Raw genomic sequence first — 17,410 nt, 5'->3', positions numbered from 1 at the left:
ATTTGTAAAAATGACATGAGATTAACATCAAATTGCATCATATTATACTTCGTATGTCTTTGCGTAATGTATATATATTCCTTGTACATTATATAATTCAGTAGTCGAACTGCCGTGCGGTTTTTAGTAGATAACTTTTTTCACTCAAGAATTTCATTAAAAAAATGTTAATGTACCTTTTCTTGCTTAACAGTTACTTTTAAAATGACTAAATAGTTGCTTTGTGGTTTTTAGTAGATATCCTTTTCAATTCAGGATTTAAATAACGAATAAAATGTTAATATACATTTACTTGCTTAAAAGTTGCAGTCGAAATGAAAAAATAATTGTCATGTGGTTTTCATTAGATATCCTTTTCAATCAATTTAATTTAATGTGATTCAATATAATATCGTAACTTCAAAAGTATCTCATGAAGTATAACTCATATAATCTTTAATGCTAAATATATTACTCATTACGAAACGTCGTGATCTTTTAGATTCCTTATTGACCACATTGCGAGACAAACGAATATCACTAGCGATATTATTTTCCATATAATCTTTGTTGAAAATAATAATGGTTTAGAGTACGGATCATGTGATTTTTATGTGACAAATAGGGGTTGTAAAGCTGGCTACATTTGTATTCTCTCAACTGTAAACGTGTTGCTCGGTCACACCGCCAAACCGACTATATTAGACCGACTCTTTAAAATGTTCCTCCATACAGATCTATTCTTAAAAATTCGGGATTATCATTTTTGGTTTTTCTATCGTCGTTAATTGTATCGGTCTCGCCATACTGACTCCATACTGACTCCATGCCGACCCTAAACCGGCGATAAACTATTTTATTGAGTCTGTCTGATCATTTTTATTTTATTGTTCTTTTTGTTTTTGTTTTTCCTCCACTCAACACAGAAAATACGAATTACAATTATCGCGCATAATAATTTTGTTCACAAACAAAAATACAATATAAACTATAAACCCAAAATATGAAAACAAATTAATAAAATAAACAATTATCTGAAAAAGTCACATTATGTTTGTTTGATTTTTAGAAATGAAATAGTAATGTAGATAGAGACTACCTTTGTTCTGAGAGGGGAAGAAAATTAAAGCAAAAAGAAGGTGAAAAAAGAAAAATAGTTAAAGCCCTAGAATCTATGGAATAAAAGGATTTCAGTCTCCCTCTACCCTTCCCTGCAGAAGAAAATATACAACACCCAGTACGAGAACATGGATAGCTTTTGCAGGTCTTAAAGCTTAGTGTACCATTTTTTTAAATTTATAACACAAAAAAGGGATAAATTATTCCATTGATCTAAAATTCCAGATTCAGTTCAGCGTCAGTATAGTTATTTCTTTTTAAAAACACTTTACAAGATGGAGGAAGTTTTGCAACAATTTTCTTTAAGATGTTATTTATTTCAAATCGATCTAAACCCAGTTTTTGAAACTCTTGACAAGATTGTAGATTTCCTTCAGTGTCAACAATATTGTCAGTAAATAAATGTAATGTTTTGTTCGGTCTGTAGTCGGTCTGGTGTCGGTGTGATAAGCCGACTCCAAATCGGCTCATTCCGGCCAATCGAGATACTTCAATGTAATGTTCGGACCGCTGTCGGTCTCAATTGTGTGATTGAGGTGTAAGGAATTGTGGATATTCGTTAAATTTTAGTAGCACGTTTTGAAAGCTCTGCTTTGTAGAAAATGTAGTGATTGTTTTCTTTTGTTATTATACAATTTTACTAGGGCTTTTTATAGAATAGGTGGCATTAATGGCAAGAAATAGCACTGATTTAAAATTCATTATCGATTTATCTTTACCCTTCACATGAGGATTAATGTATTTAAAACATTTATTATCATACACTTAGACAATGTACTTTTTTGTGTGTCAACAACAATATGATTGTCAACAAAATATTAAATATTTGCTGAAGTTTAAATAAAGCACTGTTGCAATATTTTAGTATAAAGTATAACATGTGCTTTTAAGTCACTTAACGTTTCTTTTTCTCCATTTGCATCATTTGCATCATTTCTTATACTATTGTAATGGTTTACCACAGTTTTCTCATCAATCATGAGTGCTTTAAAAATTCAATGTTGATACTTTAGCCAAGATCTTTAAAATTTCATAGGACTGTCTTGCAAATATGAGAATTTGTGTCTGAATCGTAATGCCGTCACGTGATATTGCCTATGGTATGGACTATTCTAAACCAAAGAAACACATATGAAGTTGACAGAGAAAGTGTGACAAGTCACTTTCATCTCCACATTTGCACTGTCACCTCTGACATTTTAACACCGATCTGATTTCAGTGAATGTGTTAGTTTATTGTTCTGCCAATTATAAGATCCCAATAACATGTTGAATATTTGGTAAATTCTTGATGATCACAAATCAACGATAACAGATGGTATCTGACACGAAAAGTGGTATTCTGCTTGTACTAAAGTGTGATGTTAATATTCTTTTTCATATCTAATTAGGAAACTTTTTGGATCTTCAGCTAATATGTTGAAATTATTTTATTTGTACAGTTAAAACCATTCATGTGTACTTTATGGTGGACTAAAAGTTTATTTCAACTTGCATGTTCTTATATTTGCCACACACATCGCACATGAATAGACGATTTGTGATATGCGACAAAAATGGATTATTCTCACTTGTTTGAAAGAGATTTGCTCACTTATTACGTGTACCAACTATTTTTAAAGTATGATTATGGTTTTCCTGTGGAAACTTTTACGCTTATTTGATTAGATGATCTTGGCAACGTTTGGTGTCTCCAGATTGCCTTAAACGAGAAAACCGCTGAGTTTGTATTATTTACAGCAACGAAACGAAAACTAAAGGGCTTCTGAAATCTTTTCTTTAGTAAAATGGTTATAAAAGATGAATTTGAAACTTAATATGCTTTACTGAATTGAATTTTAGTATTTCTGTGTAATGGTATAAACAAGCATGAAAAAAAAAATTGTACGATTTTAGGCAGTGGGAATTTGAGCCGGTTTCGGAATATACATGAATGAGCATAAAATGGTAACGCATTAACTAATTTCACATCTACTTTCGGTATATAGTTTTAATAAAGATATATCACATTAATGCACTAAATACCATGTGTCGTGTGTACTTCATTTTGTGGTGCTATACCACTTGTGTAATTTTAGCCATGTGTACTTTATATTTCGAAATTGAAGTTTGAATTTCAAATTTAATTTGATGTTTTTCTTCATTCAACATGATACAAATGAAATAAACCTAATTTACTAAATGATACCCATCATAATGCACTAAACAAGCAAATAATTACGTAACAGAATGTACGCAATATAGATATGTGATGTACATATTAAATCATAATCAAATAGCACTGGAAAACAGACTGATTGAGAGTGTAATATATTCAATTCAATTCATTTATTTCCACAAAAGTCATGAAAACAGCCGGGTAAAATAACAACGCGGAAAAAATCGGAATACTACAATAGTAACATAAACATGCAATAAAGAACGATACGTACTAATTATGATGATTGAGTACATGTGGGGGGACTAGCAAAGTTTAGTATATATATTTATATATATATATATATCCCTTGTGTAATTCATCAATTTAGGATACACACATGACAAATGTTATATGTCAAAGGAAATGTTTAAAGAGAAACCCAACCTAGTTTTGAGAAAGCTCTAATTTCTCAACTCAACTTTCTTCCCCTAAAACAATGCTAATTAAAATTAGAACAAATCCGTGAATACATCATTACCACCGCATCAGGTTATATAACATGATAATATGATTTTACTTCTTAATAAGTATAATCTATGATATAAAGTATAAAACGTATAAATTAACCGTGCTTAGTCCGTAATAGATTTATTCGTTATTTCTCATCAATAAACTTCAAAACCAAATGTAAACCATCAAATTGCAAAAGCCTTGTCTTTTGTATAAATGCACAGAGCACAATCCCAAAATCAATTGAAGCATTTTTGAGACATAAACTCATCCAAAATTCACCAAAGATAGACACCGCTGTGTCACTGTGCATGCATTCCGTGCGCTCATCCGCAGAGATCTGCTGCTAAACATAGTTCAGAACAGAGCAATAAAGAAAATCTTCTATTTTACGATTAAATATATACAACACTCGGAATGGAATATCAGTTGCACTAAATATTAACAAACTACATTGCATAAACAATTTTTCCATTCGATTTCATGCGATATATACTGAGAAATAATGAAAGTTTAACATAATTTTGTAAGCATCTCAATAATTCTCAATAATGGATTCAAATGTGAAGCGCTCGTATGCAAATCAGTTATACGGTATAGATCGACTTTGCACTGTATTCTCTTTTATGAATGACGCGCTTGAAAATAGCAGTCGATGCCTCATTTACATTCATTTACAATACATGAAGTGATTAACGGTAATCTGTTCTATTGTCAAGCAGAATTACAAAGAAAATTAGGATTGTAATAAAGTCTTAGAGAAGACGAAAATTTTAGGAATCCAAATCCTCAAGTAATTTTAAGAAACAAATTAATGATCACGTCAGGCCTCTCATTACGTCACGGCCGCGCGGGGTCGTTACTATATATACAATTCAACCAGGTAATAATAACATAATGAATGCAATAACTACACATGTGTGAAAATAGCCAACATTGTGACAAATGCACCTACTATGTGGAACAAGCTCCCAACAAACCCAGAGAAAAACACAAGCAGAACCGTCTCATTACGAAAGTCGGTCAGGAAGCCCATTCAAACAAGATAGCTGCTGCGACTGAAAAGGCACGATCGCCATATGTTTGAGTGCAAGTGGTCGGAACAGAAAGTAAAGTTTTACGTGAGGAACGTAGATTTCTACTAGGTACATATGGAGTAATAATATAAAAAAGATAAGATGGGTATTTGTGAAAGATTACTTTGTGGCACAACATTATAACTTTATAAATAATTTTATCTACTATGGGTAACCAGTGAAGGCGTGACAACATGGGTGTAATAGGGTCCCCCCCCCCCTTTGCGCGTCTTTCAGCACTGTTTTTGCACTATTTACAGTTTACTCCTTCTCAGCAAAGTAATAAAAGGAGAGAATTGCATAAATCGATCCCAGAAGAATCACATGAGTGGATCAGTTTCTTAGTACTTAGAAAATTCGTTATCTGAACTTTTTACAGACATTACACGGTCTCTAAGTTGTAAATTTGATCCATACATACTCCCAGGTTACTCGCCATTGATGTTTCTGGGACATTTAAATCACCAACCGTTAAACAAGCAGGATACAAAGAAGTATCGAACCTGGATGAAAAGTGGATAAGCTCTGTCTTTGGGGCAGTATAATGCCTGAAATATGAAGGCACTTAGAAGAAAAAAAAATTAATAAGTGTTACTTTTATACTCGACAAACAGTTATCCGTCACTACGTCACAATCCAATGAAAAAAATGTCCATTTGTGATACGCAAATTTCCAACATTCATGAACTTTTGGATTATTGGGTTGGATTGCCCATTAACTTGCCTCACAACAGCGCCCTCTCCAATACAATAACAGGCCGCTACTAAAACGCACCTAGGTAAGTTTACCTTGTCGTATATTCTACGAGAAATTATTCATCGGCATTACTAGAACCAAATATTACAAATTGAGCAGCTATCTTTATGGGCTTTTATATATGGCTTATCTTGGATATTGTCTGACAAACTTAACTAGGCCAAGGTATGAATATTTTTAATTTTTTACGCGAGGGTGTAGTACAGGTATACAATCGCACCAGTTAACATAAAATTCTACCCCATCCCCTAATGACATCTCCTCTCAATTATTTTCCTGAATGTTCAAGACATCAAGGCGATATTGGTCAGTGAGGATAACAGAATCTTCCTCCGTTGGTGGATGAAAGATGAACTTTCTTTCCTGAAGTCTGTCTTTGATGCCTGGTCCCAGCCTTACCTCAGGTAACTCTAGACGGTAAACGACTCTGGATTGGATCAAAGAGAGTGAGAAGGGGAGGAGAAGGAGGAGGAGGAGGAGGAGGAGAAGGAGGAAGAAGAAGGAGGAAAAAACGATAGGAAGAAGAATAAAAAGAAGGAGAGAAGAGGGGGAGAGGAGGAGGAAGAGAGGAAGAAAAAGAGCAATAAGAAGGAGAGGGAGAAGGAAAAGAGAAGAAGAAGAGGGGTAGGGGGACGAGAAAAAAGAAAATTATTATTATTAGAAGAAATCCTTCTAGACATTTTTAGTGATAAAGGCATTGTGCATTGATGAGAGACTTTTCTAATCAAACCAAATTGATAAAAGGACAATCCAACCCTAGTAATAATTGTATTTATATAAAAGCAGAAAAGCCAAGAAAAACAGAATGGCGAAAGTTTATAATAAATCGGATCAATAATATTTAAAAAAGCTATGAGCGTTTGAAATAAATTATGAGAGCACTATGTCTATGCGAATCTCAAATTGGCGGGAAGTGGATTGAGACTTAGTCGTGTACACAAAATTAATACAATTTTGTTTTCTTTTTTTGTCCTTAGTGCCTTCTCCTTTGGGGCACTACTCATAATATATCATGGATATCGTATCATCATACGTTAACTTTTACACATCTGCTTTTCTGATTTTTCTGCTCTCTTTAGTAGCAGTTTACTATTAAGGCTGGATTGTATGGTGGGCCAGAAGGGACATCGCGAATCGTGAAACCGCAAATGTCGTCGTTAACTATTCGCGATGTCCATTCTGGGCCACCATAGGATTTCCCATTCAAGATATTAGGAACATGGTAAGAAAACAGATAAATTCAAGCGAACCTACCTTGGGTTATCATCTTGAATACGAGTCTTGATATCCGAGAGAACAGCTCTAAAATTCTTAATGCATATCTTCGGGTTCCAGAAGCCCTAAATACAATGAAAGTGAAAAAATGTATAACAGGACTTTTTAAACAACGTCACATAATGAGAAAATCAAGGAGAGTAAGAGTTTTCGTAGATGGGCTGTTAAACTAAACAAAATATATAGAAGGGAGTCTTTCGTTTAAAAAATGAATCACCGTTATTTCGTATTTTGTGTGTAAATGACTGAAGTACTATACATTAAAATAATAATTTACACTTTCTACTGTATGATGATTAAAGAACTTACATCTGACATTTCTGGAAGCTGCTTGACCTCAAACGTTTTCACCGAGGTGATTTCATGCCTCCTGTCATCTCTCATACCGCATAACACCTCAGGGATGCCTGCTATGTAGGCCTGAGACCACCACTCCAACGTCTTGTATCTGTTGGAAGAAGAAAAAAACTACCGTCGAAGAAGTAGCGAAAGAAAATCCAAATGTCCTGTAACACAAAGGGGTGCGATTAATGGCAAATTTGAAATAACGGTTCTAATGGCTTGATAGTCAGCCTTGTTAACACTATGTGCATGCAATGCTGATCTAGATTGGCCATTATCATTATGCAATTGATTAACGGAAACTCACTTTTTGAAGTTGGTATTGCCAACCAGATGGGCCTTCCTACTTCTGATGCACACATAGTTTCCTGGTGGTGTCTGAATCGAGTCTATACGTTCTGCCTGAACGTCGGTACTGAGAATAAAACTGTGATCACCAAGCTGTCTCTTCATCACGACTACGTACGTTGCATTAGCGTTTACTGGTTCGTCAGCGGTAGGCACTCCTCCCTCATCAGCTGAGGAAGGAAAATATACAGTGCGTCCCAGAAGAAACCGAGAATTATCGATGTTTTATCATAACTTAATCACAATTATAATTGATAAATGACACATATTTGGAAAGCTTAGATACTCCTCTTTTTCAGACTGTACACTTTCATTAAATTAATAAACACTTTTAAGTCACTGTACTTATAGCACTATTAATCTAATACAATATTATATCCACTACCTCACTATAACTGCGAATTTTCTCTCCCTATTTCTTTCTCTAAATCATTCTCTATTACCTCCTTTCTGTATTCTATTACAATTTAAATCAGGATTTGATAAAAAGGACGTAGCCTAAAAAATCTATTTCTAAAAGGGCAGTCTTTCCTTTGGCACTATGGGTTACCTGAGGCAGTCTATGGTCTGTTCTCTTCCTCTCAAGTTCTTTTCCTCTGTTTATCAATTTCTGACATATGCCACCGCAAATGGAACTTGGTACTTCTTAGTCCGCTTCAGACATAAATACATGAACTATAAAGAGCAAAATTGATTGAGAGCATTAATCATTGGCTTACTGCTTGTGATACTCGTTGCAAACTTCCTCCCAGCGTATTTCATCTCACTTAGCTCGTATCGTGCTGGCGTCGTTGCGCTCGACCGTTGGTATTTGCGAGGGCTTGATTCGATGTAGTAAGTTCCATTACAGCGTCTAACAAGGATCTCCAAACGATCGATGCATTCACATGCCCGAAGGAGAAGACTGAATACTTCTGTACTCCCGACGAAGTCAACGTTAAGTCTAAATTAAACAGAAAGAGAAAGTAATAAGACTGTCCAAATGAATAGAAAAGGAACCTTGAAAAGGATATTTTAAAAACTAGTTCAAGGTGTTGGTACTTGATAGGAAATTGCTCTCAAAGAAAGCAAATAAATTATAGAGGCGAATTGGTGTAAGTATGAACGAAATTGAACAAACCATAAGAAAATTATCAATTTTAGAAAATTTGTAATCACTATACGTTAGGGAATTACAACTTGGCGCAATCGGCAGTGTAGCAGCTAGTGCCGCAGTGACGGACAACTATCCATCCCATCTGTTCCAATGCCAAAATTTACTAAAATCTTATTTCTTCGACATTGATTACCCAGGATGGTCTTTTCTGTTTAGACAACCTATGATAGTATGCTATCCATAATGATAGGAGACCCTATACTCTAAAAATAGAGTGCAAAATCGCTGTTTAACAAAGTTGGGTAAAGTATTACCCAACCTTGTGCCAAACACCAAGTCCCTTCGAAATGTCATTACACTTGCCATAGTGTCATATCAAAATTCGACTGCGCGCATTTCCGGGGTAAGAAAGTAACGATGCAGATTAATATTTGAACCACGCGTTGGGTAAACACAAGTTTTGACACCTAAACGTTGGTATTATGACACAACTGATGTTAAAAACTATGATTGAAGCGCTAGCGTGGTCGGTCGTTCCGAATTAGCTGTTCATTGAATTAATCGTGTTCAAGATCGACAGAGGATGGACGACTTTGTTCGAAATAGACTACGATCATGCACTTGTGTCTTTCCGCAGCATTTATTTGCATGAATGCGTGTAAAATTTCTCAATATGGACATGAAATTCCTAAGCGAAAGACTGTCTAGCCAAGAGAGAGAGAGAGAGGTCTGCTACTTATACACTACATTACATATAGCATGTACTTTTCCAGCCAACTCCTCGGACAAATTTTCTTTTTTATCCAAATCTGTGTAAAAATAAAAAATCATACAATAAGGTTGGGTTAAAATTTTACCCAACTTTGGGGTAAAAAATTACACAAGAACAAAGTAAACGAGTACCCGGGATGAGTTGGGTAAAAATTACCCAATGTTGTGTCAAAAAGGGAACATGGTTGTCGTTGGGTAACATTTTACCTTTTACATTGGGTCAAATATATTGCACATCAGTTGGGTAAAACATTAAACATTTGCTGGGTAAATTTTTACCCAACCACCCCTGTGTCAAATTTTACCCAACAAACATGCATGTTCCCTTTTTACCCTCGTAAAGTGTAAAATTTTACCCAATATTGGGTATCTTTTTTTTAGAGTGTAGACGCAACGTACTATAGCCTCATAAATAATCAACATAACAAAAATAGTACGCCATAGCTAAAACGTAGTTTTGTAGGCCCACATCTAGACCGTTATCGTCAATATCTGCATTCCCCCTCTAAAAAAGCAATTGTCCATTAGTATGCCACTTAGCGGTCATGCGGATTTTGTTCCACCCCCCCCCCCCCCTCATTACGCGATTGAAAGCCTATACAAATTACGGAGACATTGCAGAAGTGTCGTCATGTTCGCGATAACGCTAGTGCAGAATGTGAACGAAACATATCATCTACATCAAGCCATTCAACATTTAAAACATGTAATGGTTGCCTGAAGTAATGCAAAATATTAATGAAAGACATTAATTAATGATTTCTTCCGCCTTGACCTAGCATCCGATATTTGGCAATTTTAACAAAACCACTCCCAGATCATTGCGACAACCATCACCCACATATTATGTCAACAATACTCAACACAACATTTTAATTATAAAATACCACGCATGGATGCTCAATCTCAGCAACGTGTGGCTAGTGATTACTCAGTTATTGCGATGGATTTTACCCGACCAACATTGGTAAACATAAAATGCAATATTTTGTTAATGACGTCAGGTACTTTTTCACCAACGATATTATTCATAACAATGACAATTCAGTTATTACAATGAGTTTTACCCCGCCATCATTGGTAAACATAAAATGCAATATTTTGTTAATGACGTCAGGTGCTATTTCACCAACGATATAATTCATAACAATAAATTGACATCCATGTGGGTGGAGCCCACTTAGGGCGAGGCCCTGTCTCTGTTTCAGTAACAAATGCGATATATTTATATATGTATTTGTAACTTATTTATTTAAAGATACTAAAATATATTTCATTTATGCGAAACTTCACCCCAGAACAGAACCAACCTATATAAAATTTGCGCTCTGGCAGCCAGTAATCTACTGGTCCCAGTAACAACTGGTATTTTATTTGTCCGACTTCAAACTGGTATTTCTACTGGTTTTAACTAGTATCAGTTGAGACCAGTAGATACCAGTTAGGATTCCTTACCGGTTTCAACTGGTATTAACTGGAATTTTGCCCCCACACTCTCTCTCTTCAGCTTAAAGCAAAACATTAATATTTCTTTCTCTTTCATCATTTGATGATACAGATATAAAATTGTGTGGAAATGTGTGGAAATATATAAATTAACTTATTATAAAAGATCTAGTCAGACACGTTTTTTTACTTTGTGTTCGTTAAAAGTAAGGCAGTTTATTTGGCCTGGTGTTTGTGCCCCCTGTACCTATTGTCCCTCGCCCCCCCCCCCCCCATTTCTAAAATTCGAGGAAAATATACATACACTGTAAAAAAATAATAATCGAAATAACTCAATAAAATTGAGGAAAAGAATTGTCTTATTTTTATTAAGTAAATATTACCTACGGCATCTTAAGTAGAATTTACTTATTTTGCTGAATAAATTTCTACTCAGTAAATCGAGTTACATTAACGTAAATAATTTAAGTATTGTAATCATTTTAGATAATTAAAAAAAAAGCTATGATAGGATTACATATTGCACGATTTGGTACCCATCTAATCTAACAAGTAACATCCACTAATCATTCACTACTTCTATTTAAGATTAATCACTAATCACTAACACTACTTCTATGTAAGATTTACATACGCTTCAATTCGACACATATTGAATGGCTCCAAATTTTATATATACTTGATCGTAGCATCTTAAAAGGAAAATTGGTTGACAATTTCCTGAAATATCAAGTTTTGATTTGTTTTGAACTGGGTAACAATTAAAAATTGTCTTGTCTTTGCTTAGCCATGTTAAATGAATTATTAAATGTTTTAAAGTCCTTAAATTTTCATTCAACCACAAAAAAGAATTGTTTTATTTAAAAAAGAGTTTAATTTGGTCTTAATGAATATTCATAAATTATGTAAATATTTCTATTACGCACTGCATCGGTCCTTACTTTAAAAAGATAAGAATAATCAACATAAATTGTTTGAGTAATACGTATAATTTCTGATTTTGAGTTAAAATTACTAAATTAATACAAGCTGAAATTACTTAAAGTTTTTATGTATTTGATTTTACTTAAATATTCCACGTATGTTCTACTAAATTGAAAGTTTGAGTTAGCAAGACTTAAATTTAGTGCGTAAGTGGCAAAACTAATGTTTTCAAGTAAATTCTACATGGAAAAAATACGTAAAAATTACCAATGAACAAATTATTTTTTACAGTGTACACTGGACGGTTCTAGCACAACTACCCCATATAGGGCAACCACCCTCTAAGACGACTTTCCCAAGGGACAATTATCCTCTAGGACTATTACCCCCAGCTAACTAGCCCCTAGAACAACCACTCCTAGGACGATTATCCCCTGGACAAATACCCCCAGGCAACTACCCCCTACACACTAAGAAAAAATGGTGCAACTATGCACCTTTAGGGGTTCAAACCGATGCAACAATAGCAGCACCTTTAGGGTTAAATCCTGCACCCTTTTTAAAGGTGCAATCCTGCACCCTTCAAAAGGGTGCCAGATTGAACCTTTTGGGGGAAATGTTAGTACCCTTTATGGTTCAATCCTGCATCTTTAGGGGTGCAAACCGAGGCAACAATAGCAGCACCTTTAGGGGTTAAATCCTGCACCCTTTAGGAGGGTGCCAGAATGCACCTTTTAGGAGACATGTTAGTACTCTTAATGGTTCAATCCTGCTCCTTTAGGGGTGCAAACCGATGCAATAGCAGCACCTTAAGGGGTTCAATCCTGCACCCTTTAAAAGGTGCGATCCTGCACCCATCATCGAGGAATACTCGTGATATTTGCTCGTACACATATACATATTAAACATGCATGATGTTTCTTGGTTAGTAAAAATATAATCAATATATATATTGCTAAAACGTGAATGTAATTGTAACATGATCAGACAAAATAATCTATTGGTTAATGATTGCCTAAGGAAAATAAAAATCACATAATTGATGTGCATTGTCATAATTTGCTTAACAAATCATATGATAAATGTATTTTTATGTGAATACGTGGAAAGTAATCATGAATATGCATGCGATATGCAAACATTTATTTTGCACCTTTAAGGGTTGTTAGGGTTCATTTTTGTGGGAAGGGTGCAAAATCTTATATTGCACCCTTTTTTGAACCCCTTTTCCTTTAATAGGGTTCATTTTTATGTAAAGGGTGCAAACTCTTATTTTGCACCCTTTTTTCTTAGAGTGTAGGACAACAACCCTCTATCACAACTACCCCCGGTATTAGTTGTCCGGGGGTAGTTGTCCCAGAGGGTGGTTGTCCTATGGGGGCAGTCGTCCTAGAGGGTGGTTGCCGTAGGGGGTAGTTTTCCTAGAGGGTTGTTATCCTAGTGGTGGTTATCCGGGTGGTTGTTTAGGGGGTAGGTGTCCGGATACAACATTAAACATTCATGTTTCTAACTTACTTTCTAGTTCCTCCTCGTTCTGTTTCTAGAATCTTCCGCTCAGTCAACTCTTGCATGTTATCATGGATCCAATCTTGAACTGACGATAAGGATGCGTACCTAACTTTGCGTTGATTCTGAGCGATGTAATCGTCGATCCCGTCACGCAGGTCGAATTGTAGATGGTCATTGACGGTTTCGACGAGAAAGCGACGTTGACTGGAATCGTTCTGGTAATTTCCCTTCTCATCGATAGAGAAGGTCCCGAGAACCTCTATATCATGTATATCGGGGCTATTACTAGCCATTTCCCCCTCTTGATTTCTCACAGATTAATAGTTTCTCAGTAATTGCAAAATATCAACACAATCACTTTACAGATTTTAGCCAGTCCGAGGTTAAAATATATTTGAACCACTTTCCCTCGCTCTATGATGTCTCAAACTCAGCTTTTCAGCAATCACAAAATATCAGCGCAGTCATTGCGTGAAATGACAAACCTTTTCGACAACAATATGACTTTCTAACAGCGCTCAAAATACACGGGGGTGATGGGCGATTCGCCCCCGTGAGCCACACAATCGCCTCTGTCAGAGTGCTCACGGGGGCGATTGCAAAATTAAAAATCGCCCCCGTGAAATATAAATAAATAATAAAATTAATAACAAATATAAAATAAAGATTATCCTTTTTGTTATAACTTTCACACAATATTGAGTTCAACTTTCAAACCTTAAACCAATTAAATGGAACTATGGAAGTTATATTTTAAAAGCGTGCAGGATTTCTCGCTCGAATTTTTCGATGTCTAGAGGCTGCCATATTGTAAAGAAATAAACGCCTTTTTACCCGCAAGATTGCGCTAGGCTATATTAGGCTTTATATTATCACATGTTTGTCTTTGTTTATATTATCTTATTATGTTTATCAATTTTCATGTTATCACATGTTTATCATTGTTATACTATTGTTATATTGATACTATGTTGTAAATATGTTTGTACTCTCATACCCCGAGAGGGGGTCGATAGAGTCAATAAAATCTTACAATCTTACATATTATATCACCATATGAGGCAATATTGAGTAGTCATGGGAGTGTGTTATATATACAAGCTCCTCCCCCCCCCCCCCCCACACACACACTCTCCCTTCATCCTCAAGCCTCAAGTCTGCAATACTGCAATACATTCGTGTGACAAATTGTACACATTATACCCAAGCGGGGAGGGACTTGTCAATACTTTCTCTTTAAACGTTTGCCCTCTTTCCTCTCACCCAGTAATTCTACAAAAGTGTTTGTAAATCTTGAGCTCTTCGCCCTACAAAGGATTTACCCGTAAAACATCATGATAACATTTCTATTAAAAAGGGACAGGAAGGAAGTGCCTAGCTAGTTTCTCTTTAAGAAAAAATTGCAATTGAAAACCGTATAAATTACAAATACACACTACTTCCGCGTTGTGTGCAAGGTAACAAAGTTCACAATATGTTTTCCATGGTCGTACATAATATGTTCTCATTCGATTAAGATAATATTGAGTAGTCATGGGAATGGATTATGCAATGTTATTACATGTTATTGTCACAAAATACATAACTATTTTTGGCCGGATGGTTGATTATGAAGTAAATAATAGAAAGGATTATGTTTAGGTTGAGGTTGAGGTTTTGGAACAATGAGGTTTTGTTAATATGGTGGTGACTCAGTGTAATGGAATTTTTGGAAATGTGCAGATTGCCTTACGGCATGAATGTGATGGTATATCTAAGAGGCTAGGGCTGGGAATCCCAGGATTGTTGACTTCTTTAATCGGGAACATTCTCATTCTTATTTACCTCCTTATACAGGAACTCCACTGTGCACTGTATTTGATTAGCATGCATTCATGTCTTCATTATTAGCAATAAAACTGATCGAGTGGTTTAAGGCGCTGGACTGGAGATGCGAAGGTCGAGGTTTCGAATCCCGACACGGCACTAATATCCTTTGGCAAGATATTAACCTGCACTTGCTACTCTCCACCCAGGTGTCAAATGGGTACCCGGTAGGATGCAGCCGTCATTGTTGGTCAAACAGTTTGTGAGCGTCAAGTAACGCCCGGCTGGAATGCTCCCCAGGGAGTGTAGATTGTGCACACAATGGCCCGATTTCACAAAGGAGGTTTGTCGACAAACCTCCTTTTGTTTCGTCAAACCCCCTTTTGTGTTTTACAAACCAGGTTTGTAAAAAAAACGCGTCAAAACGCGTCATATGACGTACATAAACCTCGGTTTGTCGACTAACCTCCTTTGTGAATTCGGGCCAGTGTGTGCGGGCAAGCACTGAATCCAATGGCCGGGGTAATAGTATATTTGTAAAGCGCTTACAGACATGTGTATTAAGCGCTATATCAAAATTAAATATTATTATTATTATTATTATTATTGTTTATGAACTGCAACTGCAAAGTGTGACATTCAAACTGTATCTTGGACTTTGTAGAGAGAGCAATAATAGAATATTGAAAGTATTCCTGATAATATATTGATCACAATATAGGGGTGTATACCATAATGTCTAAAATTGCGTATTTTGCGTAAGGTTTCCTTTTGTAGGTGTCCCTTTTTCAGAAAGTGCCCTTTTTGGCGCCCCACCTACTTTGTAAGACGCCCCACTGCTCCTGAGCACAATGATAATGAAAGGTAACGGTCTAGAAGGGGCATAACTCTGACAAGCAAGTGATGAAGGAGGAAAAAAGGAAGAAGAAAAGAAAGAAGAAGAAGAAGAAGAAGAAGAAGAAGAAGAAGAAGTAAAAGAAGAAGAATGAACACACATTTTTTCGTCATACTGACTGTATTTTTATCGGAACGTTTATTACAGCTGAACAGGATTATCATACTAAAACTTAAAGTGACTCGGTGACATTGTTGAAGGTTGATTTTAAAAACTGCCTAATTTTGGTATGAAATGTTACTTATTATTATATTCCTTGTACTGTACAACCCTCTAAAATGCACAAAAATCCTGACAAATTTTCAAACCTCAAAGATATTTATAGTTTTCTTTGAAGGCGCCACTGTGCCATACCCTCTAATAGCAAATTCTCCCAACCGTTTTTGAATTTTCCCAACCGTTTGTCCATGAAAATGAGACATAAGACAGGCTTTTAAAATCTGTCAACACTTAAACGTCTGGAATGGTATATAAAGCCAATTCATTGCTTTTTGATGATTTACATTTACCTCACATGTAATAAAATTGTAATAATATAGTTGGGAGAATCAAGGAATCGATCAGATCAGTTTTTTTTCCAATTTCTATCATTATAATAATGGTCTCTTTACCTTCAAACTTTCAGATTATCTCTAATTGTACATCTAGCATTGAAGTCTCTACCTTAGCAACAATTTCTCTCCTCTGAACAATGTTGCCAAGTCCCTTTAAGATATTTTGGTACCAGGAAGAATCAGACGAGCATAGTGCTGACCATGGTTACCATATTGTTCACACGTATTGTTTACGGTATAAATTCTTGAAATGGTTATCGGAAAGTGCAAACACAAACCCAACGTAGTAAGCTACCAAGTCAATATCTATTTTTACCAATACCAATAGCTACCAATAGTTATTATACAAATTGGTTATATTTGAAACTACTGAAATTAAGTCATCGTCTTCAGTTTGCATTGAATGTTATAATTATATATCCCTTGTGAAATTCATCAATTTAGGATACAAAACATGACAAATGTTAAATCTCAAAGGAAATGTGATGTCTTTAAAGACAAACCCAACCTAGTTGTGAAAGAGTTCTATTTTCTCAACTCAAGTTTCTTCCCCTAAAACAATGCTAATTAAAATTAGAACAAATCCGTGAATACATCATTACCACCGCATCAGGTTATATTATACAGTTATTGACTGGCAGGGGGTGTAATATAACATTATTTGGACTGCTGAAGAGAGTTATATTTCCCAAGTGGTTATATTTTCCCGAAGCGCGCAGCGCTGAGGGAAAATATGGTCACGAGGGAAAATATAACTCCCTTCAGGTCCAAAGAATGTTATATACCCCCTGCCAGTCAATAACTGTTATATTAGATAGCCTTGGTTTTTTTTTTTGTAGGGGGGGGGGGGGTCCATTTTTTTT

At 35.5% G+C, this 17,410-nt stretch overlaps 1 protein-coding gene across 1 annotated transcript; it reads right to left on the bottom strand.

The window, feature by feature from the left end:
* Positions 1 to 7,501: 7,501 nt before the first annotated feature.
* LOC591111 lies at positions 7,502 to 13,585 on the bottom strand. Its single transcript, XM_030976359.1, has 3 exons — positions 13,299 to 13,585; positions 8,266 to 8,489; positions 7,502 to 7,716 (listed from the first exon to the last, which is right to left on the bottom strand). Exons 1-3 carry the CDS (start codon positions 13,583 to 13,585, stop codon positions 7,502 to 7,504), a joined length of 726 nt encoding a protein of 241 aa, XP_030832219.1.
* Between the last annotated feature and the right edge of the window lie 3,825 nt (positions 13,586 to 17,410).

The sequence above is a fragment of the Strongylocentrotus purpuratus genome, unplaced genomic scaffold (genome assembly GCF_000002235.5).
Source record: "Strongylocentrotus purpuratus isolate Spur 01 unplaced genomic scaffold, Spur_5.0 spur5_scaffold_9, whole genome shotgun sequence".
Lineage (NCBI taxonomy): Eukaryota > Metazoa > Echinodermata > Echinoidea > Camarodonta > Strongylocentrotidae > Strongylocentrotus > Strongylocentrotus purpuratus.
This window is presented reverse-complemented; position numbering and strand designations above follow the sequence as displayed.

Excerpts from the sequence above, each read along its gene's own strand:
- LOC591111 (XM_030976359.1), bottom strand. The coding sequence starts at position 13,585 with ATGGCTAGTAATAGCCCCGATATACATGATATAGAGGTTCTCGGGACC. Across the intron at positions 8,490-13,298 it reads GAACGAGGAGGAACTAGAAA|ACTTAACGTTGACTTCGTCG; the intron begins GTAAGTTAGAAA and ends TGTTTAATTTAG. Across the intron at positions 7,717-8,265 it reads TGCAACGAGTATCACAAGCA|CTGATGAGGGAGGAGTGCCT; the intron begins GTAAGCCAATGA and ends TTCCTTCCTCAG.